Here is a 12,987-nt window from a genome sequence, read left to right as displayed (position 1 = left end):
ACACTACCTAGAAGGTGCCTTAGCCTCAGATAAAAGAAACCAAAGAAACCTAATTTCTTTCTAATCAGTTCCACTACTTAACCAGGACACTGAGTACCCATCATTATGGTGCACTCATTGCCACCATTCCAAAACTTTATCTGTGAGCTGGGGAACCTGGATGGCTGGAGCAGCATCTACATGTGTTTACACTTTGCTGTTCAACAACATAAAGTTAAATCTCAATTATTTCCCACAGGCGATTAGGACTAGAGACCAGGACTAAATAGGTTGTCTGAATGGAGAACAGGTGAGGATACAGCTCTTAAATGAAGAAGTAAATGAATAAAATAAGGGGGGTGTGACTCCTGCCTCTGCCCTGGGGGACAGTGAGGGTGCTCTGAAGAATACCAACAAGCATGTTGCAACCCAGCCCTGCTCTTGCTGCTGGTGTCAGTGCCATTTCATCAGCTCCCTTGGGGCACAGTATTTTTAAGCCATGTTACAATTTTCTCTCCAAGGCTTGGCATAAAGGTGTTTGTTGTGGGTTTTTTTTATTAGAGGTGGGGTGAAGGCACAGCCTCGCACCCAGGTGCTGGCAAGTCTGTGGGGAGAATGGAGGAAGCCTTCAGCCCACAGTGAAGGCAGGCCAGTCTCAGCAGCAGGTGACCATCTCTGAACTCCAGACTGATGGCTCCACTTTACAGCACAAACCTATTTCCAATTCATGGAAACTCATTCAATGAGATGTATTTTCAGGCTGCCCCTTTATGTGCTTTTAGTTTCTGTGATAGATTACGGGGATATATTTAATCCTTCAACTTTATTATAAGCTGGAGTGACCCTCAAACATGCAGAAAATGCACAAAACTCAGCAGGTGTCCTGGCCAAAGCTGCCCATGGCAGAGCTGCCCACTGGGCAGGGGGGAGCAGGGATAGTCTTGTGCATGAGTGGGGCAAGCCCTGCCCTTTGGAAATACATCAGCAAACTGTTGGTGGCTTTGTGAGGTGCCCAGGGTGTCTGCAGGGACCGGCTCAGGGGGCAGAGCTCCACAGCAGGGAGGCACCAGGGACTCCCTCTACCCTCTGAGAACAAAGACTTGAGTTGACTCAGCCACGTTTTCAACGCAGGGCTGGACGAGTCGGGAGCACCTCGCAGCAGCCCCACTCCATGTGTTTTAACAGCTTCAGCTGTTCCTGTTACTCCTGAGGAATAATGCTTGAAAACTCCATGGAGTTTGCTGGGCACAGGCAGCACTGCATGCTGTTCCCTCACCACAAGGTTTAAAATCTTGGGCACTCATTAACTCTGAGTGCTTCAACAGCTCAAAGCTGCGAACTGTGACTGTGACTGACACAATGCTGAGGTCTGGACACTGCTAAACCCAAATTCAGTCTCGCTGCTTTGAAACCCCTCGGCCAGAGCCCAAACCAGTGTTTGCATTTCAAAGATAAAACTTTACTTACCAGACTGAGACTTCAAGGCAATTGACTGAAGGGGAAATAACGCATTAAAAAAAAAAAAAAAAAAAAAAAAAAAAAAAAAAAAAAAAAAAAAAAAAAAAAGGTGAAAAATGTGACTTAGTGTGTAAAGGCACTTTCTGTGAAAAATGTGTAGCTGTCAGTTTTGGATTAAAAACCCAACCTGCAGTGCTGTTTGTGGAGAGAAAACCTTGGGGGAGGGAAGGGCTGTGAGGGAGGTGTCGTACTTTACATTCCTGCAGTTAAGCAGAATGGCAGATGGTCAAAATAATACACTTTTCACCAAATGGACAAGCTCAAGCAATATTCATGCAAGCGCTGAACAATGCAGGGGCTGCGCATATGAAAAGCCGGGCGGCTGCGGACCGGGAGCACCCGCAGCACCCGCCTCTCCCGCCTCTCGGAGCAGCACATTCCTTCAGTCCCAACTTTCTTCTGGCCAGTCCCGAGCTATGCAATCAACCTTGAAGCTCCCCGAAACTGCTTTGATTGATAGGGAGACAGCAGCTGCAGAGTGAGCCAGTAATAACCACGAAAGATAAAGGCTTTCATACAAATATTATAATTCCACTTGCAAGCTGTCTGGCAGGCACTCTAATGACTTGGCTGCCTTGCAAGGGGAGGCTGCAACTTTGCTGAGCAAGGAGGCTCCGCTGGCCGGGCTGCGCACGCGCCCGGGGAAGGCAGCGTCGTGCTGTGCTGATGTCAAGATGCTCGTGAGAGTCTCGGTTCGTGTTCTTTTTGCAGGGATGTGGAGGAGGGTAGGTTGGTTGGTTGTTTTCCTCTCTTACTCTGTTCGCTTCAGAGGACCATGTGAAATTTCAAGCGTGTAAAAAAACCAAGCAGCAGCTCCGCGATGGTGTAGCAAGTAAAAAAATGCTAGTTTCTGATTCGGAGTTGGCCCAGTGAAGTGCTTAAAATTTACAACTTGACCAAATATCTGAAATTTGCAAAAGGTGGGGTGGGGGGAAACCTCACCAAGAGGTGCACAGCAACTCTCTCCTGCAAATTGCACTGGGTTTCAGGCAAGCAGATGGTGGAGGTGATGCTGTGCAGCCCCCGTGGGCACACGTGGCCCTGTCCTGCCCCGCTGTGTCACATACCCCCACAAACAGGCCCAGCCATCACCCCAACGCTTCGCATGGCAGCGGGGACCAGCAGGGGAGCAGCAGCCACCCAGGCGGGCAGCGGGAGCCCCGCGGCGCCCGGTGTGCAGAGTGGGAGGAGAGGGACAGAGAGACAGACCCAGAGAGCCCAGAGCCACCATGGCCACGCCAAGCACAGAAGGAGCAGGAGGAGGAGGAGGAGAGCTGTTAGTGATGAAGCACAACGCCAGCGGGGCCTGTGGGAAGCATTGCTCTTACCTGCGGCAATTACCGTAACGAGACCGTTACAAATTCTAATCTAAAGAGAGAGAACACAAAACGGTGTCAATACAGGCACAGCACCCCCCCGCTCCCTGGAGGTCGGGCCGGCTGCTCGCGGCGTCACGGCAAACTCGGCACACCGTGGGCACCAGTCACAGGACAACTCGCAATAGACAGTTAATCACTATGCCCTTACGGACCTGGAGAGAAATCGGTTCCCATCGGCATCCCCCTTGCCCTGTCAGTCTGTCAATTGAAACAATAGAGGGAGGAAATGTTGGCCAAAACTGGAACTTCTGCCAAACGTGCCAGTATGGTATGGTGGGACTTCAACAGCCTCCTCAGTGGCATTTCCAACACTGTTAGTGGTCACACAATTACAAACTGGGTAAAATTTGAGGCTTCACAGAGACCTAGACCACTGTTGCACTGTAGGCAGGTTAAAACCAACCAGAACGTGAACAACATCTGTATCATTGGGCCACATGAACCTGCGAATGGAAAGTCACTTGTACGTGCAAACCACATCATGGGCCGTTGTACGCCTGCTTGCTAATAAGTACATAAAAGCAGATGACAACATCATACATGATCATTGAGGATTTTAAGGCTTCATAGTTGAGAAGACCCATGAAGTTTCCCCACCTACTCCCCCCCCCTCAATCAACCTATCAGCCATGACAGCTTTGTGGAAATCTTTATTTCCTTTCCCACTGTGAAGGTAATAAAATTCCACAGAGAACCATACCAGTAAATCCGCTTAGCATTTTGACATGCTCCACTCTCCACTCACAAGGACATGGCTGAAAACACAGTACAAGCAGCATCTCGAGCCTGCACGTTCAGGGGAGCGTGTTTTGGAGAAATTAACATTTAATAAAGCAGTGGCTGAGTTCATGCAAAACCACATGTTGGATGCTCCGAAATGCAGACGCAGCAGGCAGCTGCATCAAGGGTGCAGATCAGATGACTGGAGCTGCACTTAGACCATGTGGCCCTTCGGTGAATTGCCATGTTTGGTAGGAACTGTTAAATTATTTCATATTTTGTCAGGGGTGACAGCTGTTTTACACCCACACTGAGATCTTCCACTTGCCTTATGTTTCTGTGCAAAGCCCAGAAGCTATGTGGTTTTACCTCAGCAGCCAGAATCCTAGTACATGAGGAGCTTTGCTCCACCACCTGGGTGTCAGAAATAGGAAAAGCTGTAACTGAAGCAGCAAGAAGAACCTGCAACTACAGGTTTGCCAAGGGCAGGAACAACCCTAAAAAAAGCACTCCCAGCACTGATGATGAGAGCCTGACAGCACCCCGTACTTAGCCCTGACCATTCCAGAGATTCGGAAATAAACTCTAAATGTACACATCAAAGTTCTAATTAGTTGTGACTTAGAGCAGCCACTGATTAGTTCTGCACGGGTCAGCCAGCCAGAGGGACCGCAGGAGGTGTTAGTGGCCATTTCTCCTGCCCACGCAGGCAGATCCTTGGCTGTGGAGCTCAGCCCTGCCCTGGCTCTGCTCTGCCAAGACTGACAAACACAGCACAGGGAGAAAATTGAAAGGGGCCACATTGCCTGAAGCTTTCTGGGAGCTGGGAGCTCAAGCAGCTGGAGCTGTCACCCGGTAGAAGAGAGAGGCCCATCAAGCTCCTGTGTTTTCCCATCCCAGTGCTGACTGCTAGGGAGGAAGACCTTTGCCATCGCCTCTCCTGGAGATCGTAGCTGGGAGAGCTCCCTTGGAGACAATCAATTCAATGGAAAATAGGAAGGGCCCAGGCTGAGAGCCCTGATGTTGTGCTCACAGCCCCTCTGAGGTTACAGTGAGCCTGGGGGAGAAGCAGCCCCAGCACCTCCTCCACGCCTCGGGACAGGGCCAGGCTGTGCAGCATCGTGGGTGGTGGGCACAGGGGAAACTGCCCTGACACCCAAAGAGCCTGCAGCTGCTCCCATGCCATTCCACATGGGTTGGTATGCTGCTGAGCCAGGCCTGGGCACCCTGGGATGAATTTGCTACAGGGGGTACAGAGCTGAAGCCACATCATGGTTCATGGTATTTACTGTGACTTTGCCCTGTTCAACAGTAGACACGAAGAATATTACTTACTCAGGAATTTATCTTTCTTGAAAAGATACACCCTAACACACTGTTGACATGCCTAACCTTCAGCATGATACAAACAGAAAGGGTCTGACCAAGGCACAGGGCAGGCCCATGGTGTACTGAGGAGACAGGAGCTTCCTCTTCACTCCTTCATATAGAACTATTAGCAAGGTGTTCAAACTCTTCAGACTGCTACATCTATGAGTAGATTAATGAATTAAGGAAGACACCAAAGCCTGGAAAATACTTTCTCTCACTGCCTGAGTCTGAAGGAGTCTGAATGGTGTTTCTGATTTCTAGTGCTGTTTTTGCAGCCGTAACAAATGCTCTGGTGGGAGGAGGGATGCCCTTCCACCCCGGCACTGCCAGTCAGCAACATTATTCCTGTGTTTATAACATCCATAGAAATCACTGTGAGTTCTCAGGTTTGCCATTACAAGATCCTGAAAGTGGATTGGAATTTCTGTGTCATGGTATTTGAATATACTTACATGGGTTTCTCGAGGAGAGAAAGAAGGAGGTAATGGACAATATAAAATGGATTTATTCTGTCTGTCTCACTCGAAGGAATCTCTGGGGGGAAAGGATAAATTTGGGTTTCTGCAGAACATCCTGACTTGCCTCCTTCATTAAATCAGGTAATTATGCTCGATTCAATTGAAAATGTCATTTGGCACCTTTTCATTCTCTGCTATCAAGCAGCTACCATGGACCAAGAAATAGTTTCCCCAAGCAGGGAAGGACCATCCACCACCAGGTTCTGCCCCTCTGCAGAGCTTAGATGCAGCCAGAGCCTCAGAGTTTCCAGGTGAGCTGGGAGCGCAGGAAGCAACAGTGACAGGAGACCTCTGTATTTCTGGGCCAAGGGTTTTGAGGCTGGCGGTGATGGAGATAAAAGAAAGAGAAACACCTTGAGCCTTGCCTTCTCTGGTGCCTCTCCCACTCCTCTGTGCCACCTCCCTGAGCTTCTCCTCTTTGTCTGCTGCTGGGACAGGATCTGCAATAGCACCATCTGGCACCTGGGGCTGCACATTCCTGTCTCACCTACTGAGAACTGAGTTCATACAGACCTCCTAACGACCCCTGTGCTAATGACCTAACTCCTTGTGCTTCCTTCCACATTTAAGGGCAATGCCTGTACTGGAAAGGAAGGATTGGGCACAGCAGCTCAAGTCCAGTAAAAAGTCCTCAGCAGTGGCCCACTCCGGCTGGGAAGCCTTGCCAGATGGATCCAGCACAGCCTCTTCCCACAGTGGCAACAGCTGAGCAGTGGGTTCCTAACTGCCACAGCAGGCTGGAATTTTCTAAGTCCCAGCCACTAAAAGCTAATTTTTTCAGCTTCAGGCAACACTGTCCTATCTATCAAACCCAATACTTGGCATATGCTGCAATATCATGGCACAGATGTGAATTTTCTAATGTTCAGCTCCAGCTTCCCTAAAAACATATAAAAATATTATACAGAACCTGGAGATACTTTTATTCCACCTACTCCACAGAACTGACAAAACATCCTACAGGTTTTCAAGGAAAACACACAAGACAAAGAAGTGAAAAAAACCCAGCAAAACCAAAGCAAACAAAGCCAAAATGAATCATTGCCCAGTGAGCATTAAAAAGAATGTAAGTCTGTTTAAGACAACAGTTGCTCTGGGTTTTCTTTTGTTTCTGTCCAAAATATATTTTTAAATTACATGGCCATTTGAAATACTCCTTTTTCTTTGAAGTGGGAAAGATAAAGCTCAGCATTTATTTTAAAATACACCAAATCCTGTTTGTTGCACATTCATATATTTTCTACAAGAAATGTATGCACGTAAAAGTCTGGAGACAAAAGAAAAGCATGTGTCACCTTTTCAACAGAAAGGCTGCAAAATCTCAGTTTCATGTAAATAAGCAGGCACAGCTTCCAAGTCTTTAAAACCAGGGAATGCTGAAAACGTCTATAGTTCCTCAACTCAAGTGTTGCTCCTGGGCAATGCTATAATATTCATTAAAGAATCCATTTATCAACAGATACCACATGTCAGAGTTTTCCAGCAGTTTTCCTGACACTCCACTGAAAATGATGCTTTAAAAAAATTAAAATGGAAAGCAGTAATCCGCTGCTGCTGCCTGCAGCTTCATTCCACAATAGCTATTAGCAACTAAAAAAGTAAAGATTTACACTATATCCTTTCTGATAACGTCAAGCATTATGCTTTATTTTCCAAATCATTAGCATGCACAAGAATGACCTCATGGTGAACAGATGCACTTGGATATGGCAGTGATTAGATCAGTCCTCTCAGCAGTCAAGTGTGCCCATTTCAATTAACCCTTTGAAGCACTAACTGCAAGTCTGTGCTGCTGAAAAGCGGGCTTGTAGGTTCTCTTGAAAGTAAAAACCTGCCCTTGTGAGTATAAAACCCCCTAGTACCAATCTCCCTCTGGTGGGAGAGTCTCTCCTTTCCTTTCTAGAATTTCCAGATACTCCATTTTCTAAGAGTTAACACAATTTTGGCTTCTGATCTTAAGCGGAAAAAAAAAAAAGAACCCACCAAACCAAACTGCTTTTTAGTCAGCAGAGGTAATTAAAGTTGGAACGCTCTTGTATCTGTTTGTGCCTGTTCCATTTTTATCTTTTTTTTTTTTTTTTAAAGAACACACAAATGTTTTGTTGAATAACAGTTCTTCTTTTTGGCTGAGGAAGCAAGAACGGAAAAAGATCGCAGCTTAAAACCCCATCCTCTAAAATGAGAGAAATCTGCAGAGGGAAAGGATAAGAATAATTCAATAGCTCTGGATTACGGAGGATTTCCTGGGCTGACTCTCATATCCAGCCTAATTAAAATACAGCATGTAATGTACCAGTTTAACAACAAAGGACCGTATTCTCATCTTTTGTTCCTAATCTGCACATCCCCTAAATGAGTTCAGGGATGTCGGTGCTGCCTACCAGGCTGCATTTCCCACCTTCAAGATACGCTGGGCTATCTCAGATATGTATAGGGGGTTTAAAGCTCTGCTTCTGAAATTGGCAAAAGAGGTCAATGGGATGATTTTTGTCCATAAAATGGAGCAACTGCAAGACTGTTTGTGATATGGGAGGCTAAGCTGGGGCATGTTTCAAGAAACCCACATCCCATCGGAATCGAGGGGGAGCATCCCTAGAGGCAGTATCAGAAAACATAAAAACAGTTAGTTCAAATAAATAGATCATAGTTAATAATACACCAATAATGTGTGTCATTAACAGCCACAGACATGATACGTTTCATGCTCTTCATTGCCTTCTTGTGCTGTGTTAATTAATATAAACAACCTTAATTTTAATAAAAAGTGCACTTACGCACTGACCCCTTTCTATTGTGCACATGTACGTGCAGCGATGGAAGGATTACGATTCAGTGGTATTAAGAATAAGATCAGAGGAGAATTAATCTTACATTTACCTCACAAGTTTAGTCTACACAGGGTTAGTAGTTTCAGCTGGCTTGTTACTTGAGAATGGGAAACACAGACCTGTGTCAGCTCCCTACATTTATTGCTCCCTGATCAATTTTTCTGTTTCAGAACAGAAATTCCCCCTTTACATGAAGGGAACCACCACCTGCACGTGTTGGGCAGAAGACACACTTGGCCAGCACAGGACAGGTGACTGGAAACTTGTCCAGGTCCAGCTGAAAACAGAACTGCTGCCAGCCACAGCCTCAGCCCCCGGCTGTACCCATGCGACAGGGCACCCAGTGGCTCCACAAGAGTTTTTCATCCCTTTCTAATCATTTACAGGGATGAATAGATGGCTGCAAACTTAGTCCAATTGCACCCGAGCTGGTTCTTCATTTCTGGGTGCTGCTGGCACATGTGTGAGGTACATGACTCTGCACTCCCAGTCCCCTCCTCAGCCTTCCCTCTTGCCCCCTCCACAGGCATGTACATATATACACACAGCTCGTAGGACAAGGACTGGCTCCTGTGGCTGAGTTGGGAGGGCATCCCCCAGCCCCCTTGCTGATTGCCTGGACAGTATTTGATGGGAAATGCACCCTAATGGCAATGATTGACAGTGCTCTTGGTAATATCCAACTAAATATGCAAGTAAATCAGTTGGTAACATGAGGAGACTCTCACAAGGAGCCAAGATTTTGACACCAGGACTCATGACTGACCTCTGGTTTCTTTGACAGCGTGAAATAAATTCTGATGTTTGGAAGCCTGAAAATTGGAACCTGACTCTGGCAGGTTTTACTCTTTAAAAAAATAAATAAATCATGGAATAGTAAAAATGTGTTCAGGTACTAACGATTTAACAGTGCTCTGAAAAACTCAAGCAGAAATTAGGAAACATTTTACATATTTTTTGATACAAAATGATAGACCTTGCGATGACTACAGTGTTACCACATGAATCTGTCCTTGCTTGTCAAACTTAATGTTTATAATAAGACCACTGTGTGCTGTAAGAAGAACATGAAAACCAAATACAATTCTGCATAGAGCAAAACATTTAAAGCATATCAATATATCTACATTTTTGTTTGGTGATATGTCAACAGATAAATGATTCAAAGTGCTAAAAACACCAGGCATGAAATCTACATTTCTATTGAAACTGATAATTTTTTTGTCTCAGATTTTTTGGCAGAGTGTATAAAAGAATTTAATTCACAGCTGTTCTACTTTTTAATGTAGAAAACATTAATCAAAGCTTTAAGTTATAAGCTTTTCTAATGTTGTTTAGTATTCCAGTTCAACAAAGATCAATAGAGGCCATCCCTGTGTTTCTTGACGCCTCTCCAGGAAGCAGAGGCGCGATTATGTAAATAGCACCAGTTCCCCTTTACTTCTGCCAGCTTGCTTATCTCCAAAGCCTTCTGCCTGCTGCTCCTGGCGACCAATGCAAGGACATGCATATACCTCTTATCTCCTAACAAAGCTCTGAAAGCTCGAGGATTGGAGCCAGTAACGTTAAACAATGCTGCATGGCTGATTTTATTTGTAAGTGATTTATTTTAGTAAATTTAATTTCTTCCCTCAATTTTTCAGTTTAGATGGAAGATATTTGCTAACAAGTCAGGCTAAAGAGAAATAGAGCAGATGTCCTGCAACATTTATACAGGTTTGAAATAATTTATTAAACAATCTGAAAGAGTAGCAGGGAGTAATTAGAAAGTGCCAGTTTCCCCCTACAAGTGTAAAAAAGGGATTAAGGAATCGCTAAGAGTCTGACACACAGTGACCATATACTTTTTGGAGGCTGGAAAAACAAATCTGCAGGGTAAAAAAGCTTCCTTTCAGGAGACATTTTTTTAAACTCAATTAAAACAGCAAAGTAGTGGTTCCCACCTTCCCAACCACACACTAACTTAAAACCTTAACAGGGCACATAAGGAATAAAGTCCTAGAGCCGAGCACTACATTTTCACCTTTCAGTAGGGCTGATGAATAAGAATAGGGCTTAAGAACAGAGCTGATGAGCATTCATGTGTGTAGATACACACATACACACATGTAGGTGTATCCATACATACAGTCAAAAAAACCCCAACCCCAAACAGGTTCCAGGCCAGGTGTCGGGAGGCAGCCTGAAATGTGCTCATTATGTTTAGGGGAAACGCCAGTGTGCTGCAGGCTGCTATGATTTTCTAACAGAACACTGTCCTTACATTTCTTTTGCATTAATCCCTGACCCTGGTATCTCAGCAGCATAATCCCCATTTAGCATTAGTAGCAACGGCTTCTACTGTGAGGAACTATTTTTCGATAAGTAAGCACCAATTCAGGCACAGCTTTTGAACAACATATTCCCAGCTCAGCAAGAAACCCGCACTCCTGAATGAACTGGAGCACATTACTGAGAGAAAGTTCATTAACCTTGCTAGATTCGGGGGTTAACAGGATAGCTGAAGAAAGGAGCAGAGTGAATAGCTCTGATGCAAAACAAATTAAAATGAATGTCATCATTCCTTTTGATATTCATTAGTTGATTCAAGGGAAGAATGGTCTTCTTGAATTTGCAAGCATTTATCTACAAAAAACAGGTGTACATCTGCTGCTCAAGTGCTTCTTAGTGCTAAAGAGAAGAATAACGTGCAGACTCACCAGTTCCACCGAGGGAGTAGCTGGGAGAAGGAGAAAAGACCTGAGCGGCAAAATCCTCAAATGTCATTACTTCTTTATGGTTCTGGATTATTGCTTCGAGATACAGAGCTCTTTCCTCATAACTGCAAGCACCAGGTTAAGGAAATGTGTGTGGAGATTTCAATGCTGTTACACAAAGTACACAGACACCAGCACTTCACACCGACAGCAACAAAACCAGGCTGTGCATGGGCAGGGACCAGAGGGGACCAAAACTACCCTGTGCTGCTGTTGAAGAGTTCTGAGTGTGAGCAACAAGGAGTGAACACACTTCATGGCTTGAAATTAAGGGTGATGATACCTTTTAGCTTCATGAATGAAAAGCAGTGACTCTGTGGAACTGACAGATTGCAGAAGTTACTGAGGGCAGAAACAAACCCTCAGGCTGCAGGCTTTTTTAAACCAAACCCCTCTTCAACAGACAAGCTGTGGCATCAGGGAAAGTTCTTGGTACACAATACAGAGGAGAAAAACCCCCACGTTTATTTGATCACTGTACTTCTTAAAATAAATTAAGCACAATAAACACAATTCCTGAAAGTGTGAAGGTTATATTCAAGGCAGGTGCTAAAAGGTGTAATCTTATGGATGCTAAACAAATCATGTGCATTGGAAAAATTCACTCCACAACTTGCATGTATTATAGTCTGCATAATGCAGACAACAAAGCAATCTAAAATCAAGACTATTGCCTTTTAATTAAAACTCGGCAACCTGGAACACACAGCATTCAAATGTGTAATCAAAAACCAGTCACCAATAAAACTTACAAGCGTAACAAGCTGAAGCAACTTTCCAGCTGTCTTAATAGGACCCCTGCTTGCGGCAGCTTTTCACAGTGGAGAAAGCAAATCTTTTCCTTTTGTCTGCAGCTTCTGTTTTCTCAGAAGGTGAATCATACACTTCCAATAACAGGATAACGTCTGAAACAAATCTACAATGGTCTGAAGAGCCTCACGTATGACTTTATGAATTAAGGCTCGCAGGAGCCAGGATGACATCTCATTCTCTGCTTCCTCATTTAAAACAAAAGTTCCCAGATCCTCATTGTGTTTCTGTTAGGGGGAAATGCATTCTGACTCTGCAAGGCTGTTAGGAGGGAGCAAAGGCCAATTCAGATTTAGAAATCAGGAGCAGTGAGAATAACACCAGTGACAATATAATGCAGGTGAGGGTATTTGAAACTGAAAAGCATTACTAATTAATATTGAAGTGCCATTTGTGACTTTCATTACATTAACAAAAACATTTTGAAATGGATTAAAAAAAATAAAAAACAGAGTAAAGAGATACTTAAAGATAGGACATGATGGTCTAGTGTTCTGCCTCACGGGGAATAAGCAAAGTGCATTTTAATTGTGTGCGAGTTCCTATAGGCAGGGTGGTGAAAGAAGAAAGAAGGAAAAAGAATTTTGCTTTTAATGCTGGCAGAGGACGACTGATATGTGATAAATCTTCTTATAAACTTCCAGTGGAAGCCCGAAGAAAGAAAATCAATACGCAGCATTGCAGAGTTTGCACCTGCTGACAGTGTTATTTGCTCGGTCCTCCTCTCCCTCTCCCGCAGCCCAGGAGGACACATTCCTGCCAGCACCAGCATTAGCCCGCCTGGCTCGGGGCTGCCTCCCCATTATGGGCTGAACTCCTGATGACTCTTGTTAATGAATAGGCTGCCAAACTTCCGAGGAGAGCAGGCACACGCCTGGGCCCTGCTCTAAAGGGACTGACGGATGCCATTCACTTCTCATTACGGAGATGCTTATTCGGCGGGGTGCTCGGCTGTTGCCAGGGCGGTGGGGAGCGGGCGGCCGGGCCCGGGGAGCAGCGGGACGCGGGGCCGTCTGGCCAACAGCCCCTCCGACGCGGAGCTGGCACGTGCTGGCGCAGCGGGAACAGGCCCAGGCGTGACAAATTGCTGAAAGGGCCGGGGTAAAGT

General features: G+C 45.3%; 1 protein-coding gene across 1 annotated transcript in view; it reads right to left on the bottom strand.

Annotated features, from left to right (window-relative positions):
* RALGAPA2 (Ral GTPase activating protein, alpha subunit 2 (catalytic)) overlaps positions 1-12,987 on the bottom strand; it is a 156,895-nt gene that overhangs the window by 691 nt on the left and 143,217 nt on the right. Inside the window, exons 39-41 of the mRNA XM_010005126.1 lie at positions 11,013-11,134; positions 9,312-9,367; positions 2,826-2,865 (exon numbers count right to left, since the gene is read on the bottom strand). Of these exons, the coding sequence (XP_010003428.1) occupies positions 2,826-2,865; positions 9,312-9,367; positions 11,013-11,134 (218 nt within the window). The remainder of the gene's footprint in view (positions 1-2,825; positions 2,866-9,311; positions 9,368-11,012; positions 11,135-12,987) is intronic.

Source organism: Chaetura pelagica, unplaced genomic scaffold, assembly GCF_000747805.2.
Source record: "Chaetura pelagica isolate M959 unplaced genomic scaffold, ChaPel_1.0 scaffold171, whole genome shotgun sequence".
Lineage (NCBI taxonomy): Eukaryota > Metazoa > Chordata > Aves > Apodiformes > Apodidae > Chaetura > Chaetura pelagica.
The sequence above is the reverse complement of the archived record's forward strand: the minus strand, read 5'-3'. Positions and strand labels throughout refer to the sequence as shown.